This window comes from Antennarius striatus, chromosome 2, assembly GCF_040054535.1.
Source record: "Antennarius striatus isolate MH-2024 chromosome 2, ASM4005453v1, whole genome shotgun sequence".
Lineage (NCBI taxonomy): Eukaryota > Metazoa > Chordata > Actinopteri > Lophiiformes > Antennariidae > Antennarius > Antennarius striatus.
The window spans coordinates 28,974,823-28,995,929 of NC_090777.1; the positions used below are offsets into that span (position 1 = coordinate 28,974,823).

The 21,107-nt window shown below is 40.6% G+C and overlaps 3 protein-coding genes across 7 annotated transcripts in view; 2 read left to right on the plus strand and 1 right to left on the minus strand.

Annotated features, from left to right (window-relative positions):
• Positions 1–1,578: 1,578 nt before the first annotated feature.
• LOC137611265 (protein SSUH2 homolog) lies at positions 1,579–7,989 on the minus strand. 2 transcript variants are annotated; one of them, XM_068339371.1, is made up of 13 exons: positions 7,882–7,989; positions 7,551–7,804; positions 7,176–7,280; positions 6,071–6,149; positions 5,454–5,583; positions 5,277–5,337; positions 5,076–5,197; positions 4,917–4,979; positions 4,741–4,823; positions 4,115–4,207; positions 3,768–3,873; positions 2,917–3,024; positions 1,579–2,781 (listed from the first exon to the last, which is right to left on the minus strand). In XM_068339371.1, exons 1-13 carry the CDS (start codon positions 7,902–7,904, stop codon positions 2,641–2,643), a joined length of 1,368 nt encoding a protein of 455 aa, XP_068195472.1. In that variant the 5' UTR covers positions 7,905–7,989; the 3' UTR covers positions 1,579–2,640. The 2 variants fall into 2 exon arrangements, with proteins under 2 accessions (XP_068195472.1, XP_068195480.1); XM_068339379.1 differs by having other exon boundaries at positions 7,551–7,640; positions 7,882–7,985.
• Positions 7,990–8,451: 462 nt separating this feature from the next.
• On the plus strand, positions 8,452–11,372 carry rpl32 (ribosomal protein L32). The gene is made up of 4 exons (XM_068333748.1): positions 8,452–8,509; positions 9,145–9,245; positions 9,336–9,517; positions 11,209–11,372. The coding sequence occupies exons 2-4, from the start codon at positions 9,150–9,152 to the stop codon at positions 11,336–11,338; spliced, it is 408 nt and encodes a 135-aa protein (XP_068189849.1). The 5' UTR covers positions 8,452–8,509; positions 9,145–9,149; the 3' UTR covers positions 11,339–11,372.
• Positions 11,373–14,948: 3,576 nt separating this feature from the next.
• The window catches only part of grip2b (glutamate receptor interacting protein 2b), a 28,182-nt gene continuing 22,023 nt past the window's right edge, over positions 14,949–21,107 (plus strand). For 2 of the 4 annotated variants that reach the window (XM_068328615.1, XM_068328634.1), the window contains exons 1-4: positions 14,949–15,511; positions 18,027–18,107; positions 18,797–18,935; positions 20,428–20,573. In XM_068328615.1, coding sequence (XP_068184716.1) covers positions 15,472–15,511; positions 18,027–18,107; positions 18,797–18,935; positions 20,428–20,573 — 406 coding nt within the window. In that variant the 5' untranslated portion in view covers positions 14,949–15,471. Of the gene's footprint in view, positions 15,512–18,026; positions 18,108–18,185; positions 18,936–20,427; positions 20,574–21,107 lie in introns of those variants that run through there. The other 2 variants (XM_068328625.1, XM_068328644.1) reach the window with 2 other exon arrangements.

The window sequence follows — 21,107 nt, forward strand, 5'->3', positions numbered from 1 at the left end:
TCGCTCTTCCCTCCCCTCTGATGAAGAATCTATATCTATCTATCTATCTATCTATCTATACATCCATCTATCATCTACGATAATTTTGCAGATTTTCCTTTATCAATCACTAGTTGTTCGGATCAGCAATTTCGGTTTATTTATCATTTAGCAGATGAACATAGTGATATTTGAAAAGTGAAATTAAGTTTATAGGATCTGCCTTGTAGTTGGTTAAACAAAAGTAGCCAGGTGTATAGATTTGGGCACTCTTGTTTTATTGATTTGAATACCTCTAGGACTAATTATTGGAACACCCTTGACCTACATGCACAGGTGAAACCAATCATGAGAAAGGATATTTCAGTGGCATCATGGGAGCCTCAAACAACTGTTAAATGACCTGAAAGCAAAGATTGTTCAACATTACGGTTTAAGGGAAGGCCACAAAAAGCTATCTCAGAGATTGCAGCTGTCAGTTTCCACTGTGAGGAACATTGTGAGGAAATGGAAGACCACAAACACAGAAATATGGATTAATGAACAAAAAAACCTATATATTTCTGCTTGGAGGGATAACATTAAGTTTGAGACTTTAAAGAGCATGTTGATACCTTTTGACAATATAATAGCATGTATAACTGTTACAAACTGGTTAATTCTCAGATAAACACTGTCCGCTGAAAGAGGTGAATATGATCATTATATTCTGGTTGAGAACACTGGCAAGGTCAACTTCTTGTTTTGACCATTTATGATGTGAACAAACCTTGTGTTCCTAGGAAGAATGTAAACATGGCTATATTCTAGGTTATATCTGGGACAAAGGCTGATACCTGGAAGTGGATAAGAGTATGAACATCTGCCACAATTCAATGGATGAACTGGTTGAAAACATTTAATGTCTGAATTGGCTGACAACATATTGTAATGAGAGAGATGTGTGTGTTGATTCTGGGGGATGGGAATTTCACAAGCCTATTGGCTTCGACCCGTCAGCCCTTTATTTTTTGGATGTTGTTGTTCATGTTGTAAATGTGATGAAGGTGTGAAGTTTGTTATATTAACATGTCTGAAAAAAAAATTAACTAAAATAATTGTGTACCAACCTCTATTATGGATTAAATCGGTCTTCAACTGGTTTTTGTTGCGCATTTGAGTTCTGCATTCCCTGTGCCAAACTCCTGACATTTGCAGACGAACTTGGTTGTGGGGGTGGCGCGTGAACGTAGGTACTTTTAACATGCTTCAAACATTAGCTGGGATTTTGGAAGAGACTGAGCCGCAAGCTTCATTCTCTCAGCTGGTGAACGATCACCTGTCTTTGGTTTGAAAAGAATTTGAGCTCTGAAACACAAAAGAACCACAAATTACTAAGGAATGGAATCCAGCATGTCAATGCAAGAAGGTCATTTGCTGGAGATTGCAAATAATGGCTGCCTTAAAAGTATGTGTGAGACAACAACTTTGCCAATGTACTGGATTAAAGTTATGGCAAATGTTTACAACAATAGAGAAGATAATTTTTTAAAGTTTAACACATGAAAGATATAAATTTCAAAAAGGACAGAAATGTGCCACAAACAGTAGGTGGTTTAAAAATAACTGTGAATACCACAAATTTAAAAAGACTATAATGACAACAAAATTACACAATAAAAGCAATAAATTATCAATTAAGATGGCAGTCTTCGTAAAAGTAATGTCTGAAAAACTGGGGTGAATGAGATGCTCCACCTGCAGGGATTTGTTTTGTCGAGAATTGCTTCACATAATTTTTTAGAAATGATGATCTTTACAACATGATGTTTACAATAAATACTTAAAAATGAAGCAAGCTGTGCACCACAACCCCGAATACCAAGACATCTCCTCCTGGAAACTGGCGCTGATCCACGATGAATGACGACGTAACTATTAGTATATCACAGCCAAGGCTTAATATTGCTTTATTGCAGCTTTGTGTTCACGGTTTATTATCATTATGGCGAACACGTCCCCACGTCATGTCACAAACGACGGTCCACTATTAATGACAACATAAGTAAACAACAAAACAATGATTATACGATCAATTCGAATGCAGCAAGAGTACATACAGCGCTTTGGGGGGTTTTTTCAGAAAAATCATACACAGTTGACAAAACTTACCAAACACCAAAAAATATGTGATTGGGTACAGATTCATATTTATCATACGGAAAGTGTATTTGCTACAAAAAATGTTTTTCGGTACCAAACAGTGGTTTTTCATTGTTGATACAAAATTATAACTGTTATGAAGCAAAATATTCAGAATTCAGCTATTATACTAAAATGATGGTTTACACTGAATGAGTAAGAAATTATTTTCTGCAAAGCATGTATACAAGTAAAATGTAACAATAAACTGCATTTCTTTCTTAACATGAATGATTTTGTGGAGGTTAGTCATCAGTAAAGTGACTTTCTGCATGGCCCAGAAAATTATTTGGTCAAAAGACTTCATCTCCACAACTGACTTGTGTCAGATCACTGGAAAAACACATCTTTAACTTCACTCAACATCAAACTTCACTAAAACCAAGACAGCTCACATGTTTCAGAACTCCTGGATAGTAGGAAGTGATACACAAGTAAAACTGGCTAATTTAGATAACAAATGATTTACATCGATGACATCTACATTATAGAACAGCAGCAGGTGGCTGGGTAGTTGTCTGCACTAACATTGAACTCATTCCCGTAAACAAAGTAAATGTGGGATTTCCCTTTCCATGTGTAGGTCACCTTTGTGACAGGGATCAGCTCTATGGTTTGACGCTGCAGACAAAAAAACAGCAAACATGAACATGTTAGACAGACACAAAACTCACCATTGTTATAAGCAGGTAATAATACCTGGTTATATCAGAATACTGAACAATTTCATAATAATATTTTAAATCATAATAGTACCTGTTGAAGAATACGTGATATTCGGGAGTACTTCGCCTGGTGTTCACTGACGAGACGCTGTGCAGCTTGCACCACTGCCTGGTCAGGGAAACCCATCAGCGGGAACACCTGGAGAGAACGATCAGAGTAACTGTAATCAGTTTATCAGCACTTTTAGGGACATACATTAGCTGGTTGTTATTAAGCCAAATTACAACATTCTAGTGGAGGATGAAGAGAGATAGTGGAAGAAAAATGTTAACATTAGTATGTCTGAGTAGGTTCTCAGTTATCCAGGTCATGGTTATCCAAAATGGTTTAAATCAATCCAATGGACTTTTAAAAAGTTTCTTGAAGATATTTCACCTCTCATTCAAGGGGATTCTTCAGTTTGGAAGAACTGAAGCTCAGAACTGAAGAAGCCTCTTGGATCAGAGGTGAAACGTTTTCAAGAAACTTTCTTACAGTCCAGTGGATTAATTTGAACAGCTTTGCTGGACATCGGCAGCTTCAATCACTTTCAGCTACAGTGGGTCATTGGGGACATCCATGCATTGGAAAGTAAGGGTTAGAATAAGGGTTAGGTTTAGTTACTTTTGAGTAAAGTAACTGAAAAGACAAGCAGAAAACTGGAAAAAAAAAAAAGATCCTACAGGTTACAGTCGTTATATTGCGTGACATGTGAAGACACAACCTCCTGATAGCAGGTAAGCCCAGCAGGTAAACATTTTTCTACTCTCCTTATAAATCCACACACATATGTAGAGCCCCCATCACATAACACACACAAAAGGGGCCTGTAAGCATGTGGGTAAATTGGGAGAGGGATTTTGACACTCTTTTTGGCACCTGAAAAAGTGGGAGATATTTACCAAGTACTGAGATTCTCTGAAAAGCTTCTTGCCAGAAACTTTGCTGAGGTTGTCTATCTGTAGTCCGCTTGACTGTTCCACAACATAGTTATCAATGTTGTTAGTCCTGAAAATGTGTGCATGAGAAGAAAATATTCAATGACATGAGTAAAAACGGGCACTAAACATGAATGACAATGACTTTCACCTCACTTTGAGAAGAGATTATGCACTGTATACTGTATATATTATTATTTATATACTGTATACAGGTATATTTTTATTTGTATACTTTATATATTATTTAAATTGGGAAGTATTATTTAAGGAAATCATTCTTAGTAGAAACTGTGTGGAGGAAGCAGAACCGTTTCACAGTGAGGCTGATGTAGACCAGGAGTTGTTGTTTTCCCCTACAGGTCCCACATTGTGATGAACCTTGTCCGTGACAGAAGCTGCAACTGTGAATACATTGATAAAAAGTATATAGACTATAGCATAGTGTAGTATAGTGTAGTACAGTACTGTATAGCACATGTGCTCCCTGAGATACGAACATTCGACTGACGAACATTCGTACATTTTAACAACTGCGGATTCATACACCATACTGCATTTGCAAGATCGTATTTTGAACCATGTGCCACATCCGACTAGTTCCCCTCTCAGCAGCGACCCACAATAAGCAGCACTCCATACACGCATCTTCAATAATATTCTCCAGTTCGTTCATCCGTTATAGATTGAAATTTAACAAATAACAGCTTAAAGGCAATTCGGCTTACAAACAGCCTCTTGGCACCTATGGTGTTCATAAGTTGGGAACTCCCTGTATAGTATAAAATTAAGTTAGTATAGTGTGCTATTATATAGTTTAGCATAGCAAAGCATAGTATAGTAGAATATCAGCTAAATAAGTTCAAACTGGTCTGTCCTTACTGTAACTGATGCCTCATTAGAAAACTAATGGATGAATTTGTGTGAGAGTACTTACTTGTTTCTTCCTCTGCCCATGCAGGGGGAACAACAACTACCTGTTAGGGTGTAACCAGATCCATTGCACACCCAACAAACTTTCTAAACAGCAGCAAAATTAAGTCATCATGATCAGATGGTCTGACTCAAAGTCCTGAAGTAACAAATTCAATGAAGTCTGTGGATTCTACTTACATTACCAGCACCGGCACACTGTTTGCATGGTTTTCTCCCCAGTCCCACACAAACATGGCAGGGCTGCACAGAATGTGTTTCTAGTTATGAAAAATCTCCAACAGCATTTACAGGAGCATCGTCTTCACCACAGATTCATTCATTCATTCATTCATTTACCTTCACAGATGACGTGTAGGGAACTCTGATAACCTCTTTGTCATTATGAAAAAATCTGGGAGTCTTGGCAGGAACATCCCAAGGGCCTGGAGGTGGTTGAGCGAAAGCATCCACCGGCTGACCTGATTCAAATAAAGCAAACTATTAGATAGTCAGTGCTGTACCCGACTACACTCCCAAACAAGGTAGTAAGAGTTTTACCACTGAATGGCTTAAGAGTCCACTTAGTAGATCTGGATTCAGTGAAGGTTTCCAGACGGTACTAAAAAATAAGGGTGAAGAAATCAAGATGAACTTCCCTATTCTATATGGCTATATGAAATTTATCAATGCCCCATCACACAAGTAATACATTTATATGAGTAGACATTCTCTTACCCTGTAGGTGTTGAATGCCTCCATGCCGGTGATTATACCCTCCTTTGCTGGTGCTGAACTGTAGCAACATTTGCTGGAGGCAAAAAGGGCAAATGCGTCTCGGGCAGTATCTTCAGTTATAGATGGAATACTGTTGACAAACAGGAAACAGATGCAATACCTTTTCTGCGTAACTGACCGGCCTCATCTAAGACAATATTTTCACGGACCGATGTCCATTTGCTCCATAATCATTAATGACGCCAGGGGAGCTGTAGTCTAATAATAAATTATCCGCAGTGGTTTTATGTAAAGGCAGACATCAACAGACAATAAACAACCATTTGTTCATGAATTGATCATCAATATCTCTGTAAACGAAATAATTGTTAGAAATACTTATATTAAAAACTTGATTGAAGTGACTGCACTGATGAGGTTTATTTTGAAATATAGCGATTTCCAATTCTGTGCGGCCTGGTACCAAATGACCCACTGGTACCGGTCCGCGGGCCGGGGGTTGGGAACCCCTGATGTAAAGGAAAGTGTAGGCTTCCATTGCATGTGGAGTACTTAGTTTAGATTATGGAACATGATTTGAATTAACATTGGATGACATGTTAAAAAATGACTCTTACTTCCAGTTTGATTGCTCAGGTCTCGGCTCAGGCTGAGGAGGAGGAGGAGCAGCAGGCATGGGAGGAAGAAGAAATCCACCTGAAGGAGACATTTTTATTTTTTTTACAGTTTCATTCTTTTTTTCACTTGAGAAATGACTGAATATGTGCTCACTGGCCACCTCATTGGGTTTCTTGTGACATTCAAAGCAGCTACTCAATCATAAACTGTGCCGTATGTTAACTTTTTTCTTACATTGTCAGGAGATTATTAGTTTTGCATAAATCTTAATATCTGGGGTTCAGCGTGTGATGGAGTCATTCTGGATTTTATGAAGGTGTTTGGAGTCACTTCATTCTCATCAAGGGGAAGCCATGGGCATTAGAAATGCATTTCACCATAATGCACTTCAATACTACACCAACACCAGCAACCGCTTCATAATAATGATTTAACTTTGATCAAATCTGACCAGAAGCTGCACAACACAGGAGAAAACTTACATTAATTTCCTTTCTGTGAAATACAGTATATTGGGACAAAATCCACAAATCTAGACAAAAGAGACAAAAACTAAAACAAAACCAACCAGACATACAGTTCACATCAAAACAAGAAAAGTTCAAAGATAAAGCAGAATGTACAGCAAACTGAAGGCACACATAGCGGCACACGCATACCTACGGACAATTATAATGATAATTTCCTGGGATGCATGTTTATGGAGATGGGAAGAAGCTGGAGAACCCGAAGAGAACCCACACACACGGGCAGAACAAACAAACTCCTGACAGAAAGAAATCAAACTCTTTACCGTCTTGCTGTGAGACAACAACAGCGCCACCAGGCCGCCAACATGTAACATATTAGTGAAAATATCTTGAAGCTTAACTTGATTTTACATGACCAGAATTTTGATTGTTGTGCACCTTCAATACCAACACTTAAAAGTTCTCCCATGCAGCCCGAAACTGAGCTTAAGAGCTGCATGCGGTTGAACATGTGGCAGAGCTGTTGTATTGGACTGCATCAGATGCACTATGCTCCAAAGTGCCAAGAGAGTGAATATGGCTTGATGGATTTTTGTTACAATAGAAACACTAAGGAGTGGATCCTCATACTAACCTCCTTCTCCTGCCAGTGTCCCCTCGTAACCTGGCATGTTGTCGAACATACTGGCAGGAGGAGTGCTGGGACCGGCGTAAGCAGCTACGGGTGGGGCGAACTTTGCTGAAACAAACCAGAAGAACCAGCTCAGTCATCCATGGTTGTTAGCTTTAAAAAAGTGAAATGATTTAAAGTTTTTATGCCTTTAACAAACTACCGGCTCAATGAAAAAGTTAGGGACTGAATTTCAATCAGCGTCACAATCAGAATCAGAAGAAAGAAGAAGAAACATGATTTCACTATCGATTATATCTGTTGTATGACTGCATCCACACATCGAGGCAAAACTAATTTAAATTAACATGCAAGAATTTACACCATAGTGGATATTACCTGGTGCCATGAACTGGCGATGCCTCCAGGGTGTTCCCCCAACTGTCGCCTGTGCACCAATGGGACATGCTCTAGGAGCCCCCAGAATCCCTGTAGCGGGAAAAGAGGAAGAAGATGGATGGATGGACGGATGGATGGACGGATGGATGGACGGATGGATGGACGAATGGATGGATGGGTTGAGTGCAGCAGGTGCTCCCATTGCAGCTGGTACATAACCTGGATTAGCCAAGCCATAGCTTTGGCTTGGGTGGCTGGAAGTAACAGAAAATAAAACTTAGACATTGTGAGAAAAATGCCTTTAGTTCAAGTAAATTAAATATAAACTTACCGTACTAAGGGCTGACGTTCCATTACAATTGGCTGGAAAGCAACAAAATAAAGAACTACAAAAAGTCCAGTCGTGCTCTATTCACGAACAAACATCAGTCATCATGTGATAATAAGCAAATAATTTCCTTTTAGCTCTTCCCACCCAGGTATGAACCAGGCCTCTCAAATACTTCCTCCTCTTCTTGAAAAGGAACAGAAATCTGTGTGTGTGTGTGTGTGTGTGTGCGTGCGTGCGTGCATGCATGCGTGTGTGTGGGTGTGTTTGTGTGTGTTTGATCTGGTCCAGTTTCTGAGTACAACTTAAGTCCTAAAGAAGTCCATCAGTTTTGTGTTGTTGTGTTTTTGTAAAAATGTAAATATCTGTTCAGGAAGTGAGCAAATTTTGCTTCAGCAGTAAACAAATCTGAGAGAAACATGTGTATATTTTTTTAAAAAAACAATCATGAAACGTTCAAAAAAACGACAAACAATACAACATCCACATTGTTTCAATAAAAGAACCTAAATGTGACAGAACGTAATACTTTTTTTTAAACTACAGTACCCATAGTCCTCCACGATACACACGGAAGTCCTTTTCCTTCCTTCCGCCGTTGCTGAAGTCCTTTCTGGATTTACGTCGGCGGGTGAGCCTATACAATCTAACGTAATCCTTAGGATATATTGCACTATTTGGCCACATCGAAGTAGTTTACTTATCTTGGGTGTTCACACTACATATATGAGTTAATAGCGACAATTTTTACAAACTCATACAGATCTAAAACAAATCTGGTATAAGGTGCTGCTCCTAAATTGGCTAACTAGCTGCTAGCGATCTCCCCATGGGTAGTAATCAGAACAACCCGCTGTAAAACGTGGCCTACAGCTAACGTAATGAAATAACCAGCACATGAAATGTGATTCATTTCTCGTTATTATTTCTGTCCAGTTTATATTGTTAAGAGTGTTGCATGAAATGGTGTACTGTTGTTACTTGGCTAGCCTAACTAGCAGCGGAAGCTAGCTCACTAGCCGTGTTGCTCAAAGCTACACGTTTGAGTCTTATTCCACAATTTGCGTGTCATGAGTTTTAATAGTACAAATACAGGCATTGAAATAGTTGTAGACATCTGAGCGGATAATTTAATGTAAAATATTTTGACAGGTCTTTACAGGTTTACGTAGGGTTAGTAACCTACTGATGATAGATACCAGCAAATGTCAGGTAAATAGTACCTTGTGGTGTAGTGTTAAAACACTTCTGTCATTTTTTTTGCAGTCGTCATGGCAGCCCTCAGGCCCCTCACCAAACCCAAGATTGTCAAAAAGCGTACCAAGAAGTTCATTCGCCATCAGTCTGACAGATATGTGAAGATTGCGGTAAGAGACTTTACTGTAAAAGACATTAAGATCCCGGTTCTATTCCTGCTTTGACTGTTTATCATTAAATGTGTGTCTTATGTCCAACAGAAAAACTGGCGTAAGCCCAGAGGTATCGACAACAGGGTACGCAGGAGGTTCAAGGGCCAGATGCTGATGCCCAACATCGGTTATGGTAGTAACAAGAAGACCAAGTACATGCTGCCCACTGGTTTTAAGAAGTTCTTGGTCCATAATGTTAAGGAGCTTGAGGTCCTGATGATGAGTAACAAGTAAGTTGTACATTAATTATTCTAGTCCCCACATGTAATCATCAGTGGTCTGTTGAACAATTTTACTTCCAGGACTCCTTCAATCACCCCTTTTTCTTTTTGTGTTCTGTAAACTATAGAAAACAATTTATTTGGTGTTGATCACGGTGATGTAGATGGTTGGAGACTAAATTTTGTCGAATTAACCTATTAGTTTATTTTTAAACCAAGATTTATGAACACGACTAACATACTGGAGCAGGCATATGAATAATATATATTGCAGAACTGCAATCTAAGAATCGAAAGTCTAACACGTCAAATCAAGAAAGAATTGCTTGCAGCTCAAAGGAAAAGTTTTGTTAATGCTGCATTTATGTAAATTACAAGAAAGGGCAATGCGATTATTTTGTTCATCATGGATTAATCCATGAGTCATCTCAGTTTAGTTTGACTGAGCATGGAGCATGAAAATAGCAACTTACAAACGTGAATTTTAATTGAATTTAAAAAAAAAAAAAAATTCAGGAAGGTTGGAATTTTTGTCTGGAAAAGGAACATACAATTCAAAAACCATAGGACTTTTTATTCTAGCGTAATGTGAGCTATTTAGCAGGGCCCATGTAGCAGACTACATTTGAAACTTCCTCGTTTTAATTTTTATCGGAGGAGACTGTACCTGTACCAAAATTTGAAGATACCTGTGTCAAGTGAAACATTTGGGTTTTGCCATCTGTTTAACACTAAACAGCATTGAATGACAGTATCAGCCCAAGCTGAAGAAATGCTGGGGTTCAGCACAAACTGAGCTCACTGAGATGCTTTTGTGATCAGGCTGCAAAAATGTGGCAATAGATGAATGGCTGCCAGACTGTTGTTTTGACATCGATGTCTCAATGTGCCAGTCTTCACGAGACACGTTATAGGACATGCAGTGACTAGTAGGGCAAACTAAATCCACTCGTAATTTATGCCTCTGCCAGAGGAATACGAGTTCAGCCCTATGTATGTAACGGGATACGGTATCCACGTCTCCTTGAAAAACAGTTTGACAAAACTCGGTGCATTTCTTACATGTTTTGAAGGGGGATCTCAAGCTGCCATTGGAAACTGGCTTTGCATATGTGAATTTTGGTTTATTTAGCAGTTGTTACCTTGGAAACAAGGTTTGTATTTGTTGCTCGTATCAACATAAAATCTTCAGAATGCTCAGTTTTTCATGATTGAATGGAAAAATGTTTTCAGGTTATTTTCCACCACCTAGGTAAAACTTGTACTGGGACATAATTATAAAATGTAATTACTTACATGTGAATAACATCACGAAGCACCTTCTTATAGCAAATGTTTACAACAATAGAGAAAATGGTTTCATAAGGCGTAACATGCGCAAGATGGAAAATTCAGAGGACAGATGTGCAAGAAACAAGTAATTTCAAAACAAGTGAAAACCACTAATTTAAAAAGACAATGGTGATGACAGAAATAAGACAATAGCAATAAAAAAGGGAATTAAAAGGGCAGTTGGCACTATAATGTCTGAATTACGGGTAAGTAAGAGGTTCCAGCTTCAAGGATTTGTTTTGTCAAGAATTGCTTCTCTTGATTTCATTAAAATGTTCACAGAAAAAACCAGGAAATGTAAATAAACTGACCAAAAGCTCCAACAGTATTTATTCATGTCTGGCTTTCCTTTCCCTCCCTCTTTGTAGGACTCACTGTGCAGAGATCGCCCACAATGTGTCCTCCAAGAACAGGAAAGTGATTGTGGAGAGGGCAGCTCAGCTGGCCATCAAGATCACCAACCCCAACGCCAGGCTCAGGAGTGAGGAGAACGAATAAACTGTTCATTCACAATAAATGCTTTCAAATTTAAGCGCCCCAGAATCCTTTTCTTTACTTAACTTGCTTGTTAGCAGAATGTTGTACAAATCAGTAAATGTTTGACATGTGAAACCCAGAAGATTTCCAAGCATGAATTAAAGTCATGAAGGAGAGGCTCAGTTTGTTTGTTTCTGTTCTGAAATATTGGAGTTGAGAAGTGGGGTCACAGCTGAGCCTGTACTCCGGGCTCGCTAACTCAGAATTATGCAAACTAGGTTTTCATGTTTTTCACAGTCAAAGGAACTCTAGTTTCTGAAATAGAGAACAGGTGCAGCACTGACCTGAGATGTGAGTAATCCATTTACAGAAGAGGAAGGACATGAATATTCTAACAGCATTTTGAAAGACTAAATTTTACATGCAAATTAAAGATTAGGAACTGCATTTCTGTTTAAGGGAGGAATCTGGATCTGGTTCAGGTTTTAATGCCTGTTGTGTGGCCATAGGAGAATTTATGAATCTGTAGAATGACATTCTGGACCTAATGTCTAAAACAGCTTGTTTGGCTCTAAAAATCATTATTATGCTGCTGGAGGGTGTATAGAGTACACGACTCCAGCTTGGATGAACAAACTTGGAAGTCATCCAAATGTGTGGAGAAAATTGCTAAAATACAGTATTAGTAATTTTGTGTACTGGAAAACGTCACAATGTTGAGGAAAATATTTTTAAATTATAAAATGTAAATGTAGCCCTCCAATCAAATGGGCTATAAATTCGCAATTTTAGTTCATAATTTTGCAGCTAACAAATTATGAAAAGGAAACTATAAACATCAGAATATTAGTAATAAATACAATGAATGAATATATTTTTAAACAAAAGAATATGAAATCTTGAATTTAGTCCACAGTGGTGGTTGTTCTTCAGTACTTCAGTGGATCACAGGGTTCTTAATTAGGGGTTGTAGTCCCCATGACGTCACGATTTTGTCATAAGTTTCTCATTGAGGGGAAACTTATAAAAGCTTCACAGTGAAATGAATGAACCATCAAGGCAAAGCTGAACCCATTTAGTTCACATGGTTAAAATAACCTGAGCCCGGATTCACACAGCTGTATTAATAGAGACTATGAGGAATAAACCGCCTTACAGGTTTAGACTCCAGCACTTTAACAGGTGAATAATAAACTGTTGTGATACCAATACATAAACAGAAGTTATTGCCTTGAAATGGCTTCATGTATATAATTTATTCCGCTCGGAGATGCTTCCCTGCAGCGAAGTTTTCCAACGCTTTCTGGCAGCCAGGCTGTGCGCCACGACCCTGAGCGCTGCGCCATCTGCTCCTGGAAACTGGCGCTGATCGAGATGCAAAAAAACACCACCACGTTTCTTTAGCCTGTCAGCCTGTGGCTGTTTTGTAACTGAAGGAAGTGAATCACCAAGATGTGCACAGCGTTGGTCCTCAGTTTCTTTTGGAGACCCTGATCTGTGGCTCAGATTGACTCGAGTGGGCAGGCTGGAAGTTTTCCAACAGAGGAGAGGAGAACGAAAACTGTACTCCAGTGTGGAGGAGATGGAGTAACAGGAAGAGGACGGAAACGGTTTTTTCCTTGTCACTGATCAGAAAAATGAACATGTCAGCAAGGCTTGTGTTTGGAAAGGGGCATCTCGGCTCCCAGCAGCTCTCCTTCGCTTTCCCTCAGACGGATCCCTTTAGGAAAGGCAGCCGGTGCGTAAAAGGACAGAGGAAGATGTTCTCCTTGTCTCTCAGGTGTCGACTGGGCGTCATAAGGGGAAGAAATAAAGGTAGGTAGATTGTGGTTTTTAATCTAGACCAAAACACGTGTAAGACGTTAAATGTAGTTTTAGAAAAGAGTTTTGTGCTTGGATAAATTCCCCACCTGGAAAATGGCATCTAATTCATTGAATCTAAAAATAAATTATGCTGGCATGTGTGCAGCATCAACGATTTATGCTTTTAGTCAGTCAGCACTGACACCAGCTGACAAGTGAATTGGTCCTTTTATTTTGTGACTCCTGCAACCGGATTGGATCTCCATGAGATGGCAGTGTGGTCGGTTTGAGTCGAGTAGGTTCGGGTTCACAATCTTTATTTTCTCCATATGTATAGAGAATGTAGGATATTTTCAAAAGATTAGATTTTTGCACACAGATCATTTGAACAGTTAACATCTGTTGCATCCACTACTTCTTTTCTGGTTTCACCTCTGTTTGTCAAAAGTCACTGCAATTATTCTGTTTTTTTTAGTATAATCACATCATCATCCTATTTATATCAAACACCATATTGGATCCAGAAGAAGTGCAACAGAATTTTTATTTTTGGAACGTGATCTTTGCTGAGGCCTCTATCACTCCAACACACTCCTCTGTCTCTTTTTGTATTCTGTTGAAAATGAATGAGTCTCGCTCTGAAACGCTTCATTCACTCTTAATGTAAACGGGGAGAAAGAACTTAATTCCCAGAGGAAATTATCTACACAAAAAAGAGTTTTTTTAAACAGAAACAGACCAATTAAGCTTCACACGACATCGACATAAATGTGGTAAAATCATTTTAACCACTTTACATTATGCAAATTATGCATTTATGAAAGATATGAAAGCGACGCTTTAATTCCATGTTAAGAATTTCCTAAAATTTAAGCGTGTTGTGTGTTTTTGCAGGTATTGCACACCCCCCACCACCAACAATTTTTCTGCAGTGACCAAGACAAATGAGGCAGAACAAATCCAGAGGGGCTGCCAGTGAGTTTAGAGGAGGGTGTTTGTGGGTAGGGTGGGGGTGGATGGGGGTGGGGGCCAGGAAGTGGCCGTCGTCGAGGCTTGATCTTGTGACAAATGCAGAGACAGGTGTGGGGCGAGGGGTCACTCAGCAGAGCAATTAGTCCCTTTGTGTTTTGCGAGGGGCCCCGAGATTAGACGAAACCAGAGACGTGGAGCCTGGGAGGAATTTTCACACAATCACTCTGATTATTAATAGCATTTTTCTTTTTCTTTTGCTTCCTTTTTGCACTCCTTTCATTTTCACACGATCACAGCGTGATGAAAAAGTCGAACCTGTCACTGCCTTTTCGTACGACACAACTACGCTTTTACATGAATCGCACCCTGACATGTTCTGAGACATGCAGCTGTTTTGCACAGGAAATATTTTGCATATGCATTTTCCATTTATGTGCCTCTTTTCCTCTCGCTCTCTGCCTCTGTGGGTGTGAGGGAGAAATACTAGCAGATGAAAGCTCTTTTAAAATGGGTGCAGTCACAATGTGACAAAAAAAATGCGCCTCTGTGTAGGTCTTGAGCTCACCATCAATGTGCAGGTGGTGTTAATTCTGCTGAGAGTGACTGTCGTGTCGATCTTCATGTGTGTGTGAGTGTGTGGGTGGCTTTGAGGATGTGCACACGAGGGGTGTTTGACTTGGTGGTAAACGGATAAAGATTGCATGTGTGTGAGTGTGTGTGTGTGTGTGTGCATGAGTGTGTTGGAGTGTGTGTATGTGTGTGTGTGTGTGTATGTGCAGGGGGAGGGAGCGACTTCAGTGTGTGTCTGCCTCACCGAACCCCTCTGGCAGAGGGAGAGAGAGGGAGCAAACACGCTCCAGCTCTGTGTGAGGAAGAAGGGTTGAGCTCATGTGAGGGTATGAACAGGGGAGGATAAACCCTCTGGAAAAGGACAAATGATTAGTAAGAATAGCTCAAAATAGAACCAGAGCGAGATGGGAAGCATCACGGGACGTGAACCATTTTTCCTCCCTGCTTTGGATTTTGAAGGAGAACACAGATTAGATTGATTTTTTATTTTTTTTTGGAGGATTAAGGAGAAAAGGCATCTTTTTTTTGTCAACAAGTTGAAAAAGAGGAAGGGAATTAGAGGAACATCTGAGGATCAGAATTTGCCCTTTGGAGCTCAGTTCATCGATGGGTTTCACTGGGGAAGGACATGGGTTAAGGAAATGCTGGATTCGGGGCGATGGATTGAAGATGGTGCTCCGTCTGAGTGGCTGAGACTCTCTCTCTCACCTACTTTTTTTTACTTGAGGTGAAACCTCAGCTTTCTGTCCACTACAACAAAACAGCAAAGGTTGCTTCCTGAGTGTGACTGAGCCGCCTCAACTCCAACCATGCTGTGTGGTCTGAGGAGAGACACCAAGAACAGCATTGGTAAGAGAACCACATTTGGTCTGAAGAAATGGGGTCAGTTTGTTTTCGGTCTGTGTGGAGCGAAGACTTCGGCGTTCACCTGGATTATTGACACCTACATATGTGGTTAATCTGACGAGCTTCTCCATGTAGTCCTCCAGTGTTCCCTCTGTTTATACATTGGTAATCTATAGATATGTTATGGATCTGATGACTTGAAAGAGATTCAAATGTGAATGCTCTCAACCGCCTGCTCTGCGTGTCTTTCCATTTGTAATTGGAGCAGATACTTCAACCGGGTTTGGTAGTGCCTGGTTTATAAATAAAGTTTTACATCTGAAAATAGAATTGTGATTTCACTGTCATCGACAGAGCAGCCCCCCATATTTAACCTACATTTTTAATTGTATGATGGATAGGATAGCCTCGAGCGCCCTGAATGAAATGAGCGGGTCATCAAGTCAGCACATTGTTATGTTATGTAGTCGCCTACAACCTGTTTTTAGTCAACGTGATGCGGCTCTTATGCTGTCATCATCAAAGACAGCCGTGCAACGACAGATATTCTACACTTGATGTTTAAATGTGGGATAAATGTGTTTGAAGCTGGAGCAGAATGACTGCAGGAAGGCATTGTGGGAGTGCGGCGTCCAGTCACGCGCGTCGCGCTGGCGCTGTATTACCTACAGCTAATGTTGCCTTTTGACTGCGATGACAGCTGCTGGACTGTCAGGGTCCCTCAGGAGCCCGTTTGGTCGCGAAGCTTTCGCCCAGCGTTATGTGTTTGCGATGTGTCGCTCACTTTGTGTGTTTGTGCATCACAGCTACAGGAAAGGATATTTGTGCAAGGATGTGTGCAAATTAGTGCAAAATGTCATAATATGCATTTGCATGTTCTTTATACCACCATAGAATGTCCAGTTAAGATATTTTTTTTAAGGCCGGGCTCATATTTCTGCACAAGAAGGGGGAATATTCTTCTTCTTCACCGCAGGCCGAGCCAAAGGTTACAGGTCAAAGAAAGTTTGACAAAGCATCCATGCCTCTCAGCCTTTCTGAAAGGCCTCATCGTCAGTTGGACAGATGCGGAAAGGAAACGTCATGTGGACACAGAGAAGGCGGTGGGTTTGATGCCCTCCGAGCGTGTGCTTCCCCCAGTTCAGTCTTATCAAATCAGCAGGGATTGAAATCGACATCCTGTCACGCCTGCAGATAAACTAAAGGAAACTGACAGGCCCCGAACTCCCAAATATGACATCACGTTTCTGTACTGTAAGGGTTGATAAATTGATGTTTCCACTCCTGTACTATTACTTCACTAATTCCCATTTGACAGATAATTGTAGCTTATATTTGCATTCATATCTCGGTCATTTGTCGCCATTAAAACTGCAGAATTACATATTAGATGGCATTCATCTATTCAGACTGCATCTCTGGATTAATAAGAAAACCAAAACCAGAATATGCAAAACCATTGTTTTTATTCACATTATGGTAATACGCTTAAAATGTCAAAATGCTTTAATTGCTGCCATTTACAACCCCATGTGTTTGCCCCATGTGCCGGTCCTATTGTCCTCATGCAGCATCTTTGTTTGCTGCACAATTTCAAAATCTCTGGTTTCTAAATTACATTTATTCTTAATATACAAAGGCATAAAAGATGCAGCTCTATTCTGAATTTTACCCTTTACATAATGTTATGACCCAAGTTTGGTGGCTGTCTTAAAGCACTGACATGGTGCCTCCTCTCTTAAAAGAAAAAAAAAAGACTTGACACAGTTCATCTTTAGGTTTCTAATATGATGTTCAATCAGGGTGACGAATGGTGCAAAAGGTAATCCTCAGTGGACGGGATTAGAGAAGTGCCCGGTCGAGTTTCCTCCTCGCTGTGAATGCTGATATGCTTGTATGGCTGCATGCAGGTTGAAATAGCAGAGCGGTGGGTTTTTTTGCTAATCTGAGGCCCAAACCTGTGCTGTGTCAGAAATGGGTCCAAGTGTGGGTGAAAAAAGAAGAAAGAAAAGAAAACCCCACAAAAAAAAATCAGTTTGAACAGAGCAGATTGAACATTCGCCGTCTTTCTGCAGCAGCTGCTGTAAATGACATGAAAATGATGATTTTCTCTCCATGCCCCCATACAGTCCATTAACTGCATGCTGCTCCTTCAGGAAAATTCCCATGCTTTAGCGGTCGCGTACGTCAAGCTGCACACAAACGTATTCTTGTGTAATTTAATGGTTTTCAAGTGTCGGCGCTGCAGGAAGGAGCGATTTTTATAAAACCTTGACCCTTTTATGGGGTCACCGCTGCAACAAAGTGGTGTGACCTTCCTAGAGTTCAAGCTGGTTTCTCCGTTTCAGGGGGGGGGTAATGGGGATGAATGATGCTGTCGGATAAGTGCTGCTACCCCAAATCACCCAGAATGCATTTCATAGCCAGACAGATGTTCGTGAAACCCTTGTGTGGCTTCAGACTTTCCCCTCGTATCATCACAGTGCTTTGTTTCAGCACCTCCCTGCTGTCTCTTCAGATGAAGGACCGTACTCAAAAGGGAACAAGGAGCCTGGGACAACTGACCAATCACATTCATCCCAGAGGCGCAGCTTCTCAGGTACAATACATTCAAACCTGATGTCACAGAAATGAGTTTGTTTGTTTTTCTTCTCTAATCTAATTCATGCCACCGTCCTCACAGACGACGGTCGTGCTGCGTTAGACGGAAGCTCTTGTCTGCCGAGCCGTTTGTCAGCCGTGCTTTGCTTTGATGTGATGCTGTTTTGAATGCTTAGATAAAAAAAAAAAAAATGCTTGTGTGGCGTCTCTGTCATTGGCGTTAAACTACAACACAATGTAGGACCACAAGACAGAATGAGTCCTCCGATGACATCCTCCAGCCACACATCCATCAGAGTTAAGGTCAAACTCAATTTCATTCACTTCAAGCTGTAATTGGATTTCGGTTTATTACCCAATTCATCTGCCATTAGTTTCAATTACTTTTGTTGTAATAAATGGATTGAATTCCTTTTCATTGTCAGTATTTAGTGTGTTCTTAATAAAAACTGACTTCATCCTCCTCCACCCCCGTCTGAACTTGTCGCAAAGATTCCTCGGGATTGAGGGATGTGAGAGAAAAAGGAAGAGACGGGACAGCGAGAAAAGTTTGTGGTCATGTGTCAGAGAGCGTTTCTTTGAGAGTTTCAGGAGGGAAAGACGCGGAATGGAGTCTTTTGTTGGCTTGTAGACGTCAAAGCGGACCTTAATGTTGACTGGATCTGTGCCTGTGTCCACACGGGTCAGCAGAGGAGCACCGAGGAGTGACCACGGTTGACCTGATGAAAAGAGAAGGCAGCAACCTCGGCCTCACCATCTCCGGAGGGTCCGACAAGGACGGCAAGCCCAGGGTGTCAAACCTGCGGCCAGGTGGGCTAGCTGCCAGGTGAGATCTCTGCTCTGTGACACATTTCAAAACCTGGCAACCGAGCCGAGCTGTCCAGACGCGTTACTCTGCTCGCAAACATCCGTGTTCTCCAAAGCCACACCAGCGTATCTGCAGAACTGTAAGAGCAGGTTAGATAAACTCCATGCGTTCCTTGTTTATAAGGGATGGCCCCTAGCCCCACAGAGGAATGTAAATTTTTAATATTTGTGTAGAATTTTACACATAATTAACTTCATAGAGGTGATTACACATCATTAATCATTTCCTGTCTTCTTCAGTTTAAATATTCTTTAATTAAGATTCAGTTAAAACTCATTTTTCCCCAACGTCAAGCACATGACAGGAAATGCAGTGTTGGGCTGTCGTATAATGAGTAAGCAGCATGTGACTTATGAGTAACACACACTCTCACACACACACACACACACACACACGCAAAAAAACCCATCTTGGCCAAATATGTCGTCACTTGTCAGGTCCAGGGCGTTTTAAAGACAGACACTGTGCTAATTCTTCCAAGCAGCTTGTCTTCCCACTGCTGAGTTCATGCGTGTGTGGAAGCGCCGGTTAATTTACTGGCTGAAGAGACACTCAGCAGACAGGAGAGAGATGAGACCGGACGGGCTGACAGGATCTGGATCCGTCGGTTGAGACGTTTCTCTCTGTCTGCTGTCAGTGTCCACCGGCTGTAGCCAAAGGTGAGGCCGGACAATCGAGGCTATTTAATTAATTTGCTCTGCAATGAGCAGCGTGTTGACTCACACTGTCAGACATTATGTCTGATAAGGAGACACGTTCAGTCATTCCACCCCAACATCAGCGAGATGTCCTACACCGCTGGATGCATGTGATGAAAATGAACGCAAACTTTATTGCCTTTTAGCCTCTAAAAACCTCTTTCATGCAATAGAAGTCTGCTAGAATAGAAATGATTGATTCCAGATGAAACACTGTGAAGGAATTTTCCACCATCAGATGAAACACATTAAAAGGTTTTATTCACAATTTGAGAATTTATCTCCACTGTCTGTGGTTTGATTTTCCAACACTTCTGCTGTTAAGTATTAATTCTTTTAATTCACATCATGTAATACATACATCATCCATCTGCTGAGACGTCTGCGCCTTCATGGGCTACATTTCCTTCATTTGTACATTTTGTTTGGATTTGATTGAGACAATCTTTTTTAAAGGCCAAAATGTGTCAAATGTCAAATTCTGGCCTAAATTTAAATTGATTTATTTTGGAATGAATCCCTTTATTTATTCCAAAATAAAGTGATTTTGGAAAAAAATAAGATAAATGAAAAAAGCTCCACGGACGCCGAAGGAGGCTGGACTCTGATCACCAGTATTCTGGTGCAAATTTGATGCACCGATAAACAGAATTGCACAAAACCAAGAGACACACAGAGGAGTAGAGATTAGAGCAGGCATCCGGATTATAATCCAGCCTTGATCTTGAAGATCTGTGCACGACTGTCCACAGAAGTGACCAGCTGAATGTGGGAGACTACATCAAGTCAGTGAACGGCATCAATTTGTCAAAGCTTCGTCATGATGAGATCATCAGCCTGCTGAAGAACATCGGGGAGCGCGTGGTGCTGGAAGTGGAGTACGAGCTGCCTCCGTTCGGTAAGCGAAGCGCTGCATGGGAGAATATTCTGTCTCAGAGTCCGAAAAATATTCAGACATTTAGAGAAAATCACAGCCTTCAATTTTCCCCAGTGTGATGACTTCTGACAGCTTCAGGTCCTTCTCTAAGATTTTCCTGAAAGAAATGGGAGCAGAGCTAAATGTCTTATGTCTTGGGGAGGACAGAGAATATTGCTTTGGCTTTTTACACCTCTAGATACTAAGTTATAAAAAAGGAGCCCAAAGAGAGATTCATAAATAAATACCAATGAGTAGCAACAGTTTGTGGGGAGATAGAGATGGACGTGTAGCTGCAGAACAGAAAAGATGGTGGTGTGTGCGATTTTCATAGCCAGGAAAAACAGAAATGTCTCATCATCATCTGAAATAAATGTAAAAAATTCGCCCTAAATTAGCCTGAACATCCAGACATCTTTAGGCTTGGGTTGCTTCAAGCAGAGTTGGTTCCTGGTTGCTTCATAGTAGCTGTTAAATAATTAGTACGGGTCAAATACAGAGAAATCATTTCCCCGC

Bases quoted from the DNA above. Each gene is read 5' to 3' on its own strand.
- LOC137611265 (XM_068339371.1), bottom strand. From the start codon at position 7,904: ATGGAACGTCAGCCCTTAGTACG. The intron at 4,824-4,916 runs GTAAGTAGAATC...GCTGCTGTTTAG, and splicing joins AGTGTGCCGGTGCTGGTAAT to AAAGTTTGTTGGGTGTGCAA. The intron at 3,874-4,114 runs GTTCTGCTTCCT...ACACATTTTCAG, and splicing joins ATCAGCCTCACTGTGAAACG to GACTAACAACATTGATAACT.
- rpl32 (XM_068333748.1), top strand. From the start codon at position 9,150: ATGGCAGCCCTCAGGCCCCTCACCAAACCCAAGATTGTCAAAAAGCGT. The intron at 9,246-9,335 runs GTAAGAGACTTT...TATGTCCAACAG, and splicing joins ACAGATATGTGAAGATTGCG to AAAAACTGGCGTAAGCCCAG. The intron at 9,518-11,208 runs GTAAGTTGTACA...CCCTCTTTGTAG, and splicing joins GTCCTGATGATGAGTAACAA to GACTCACTGTGCAGAGATCG.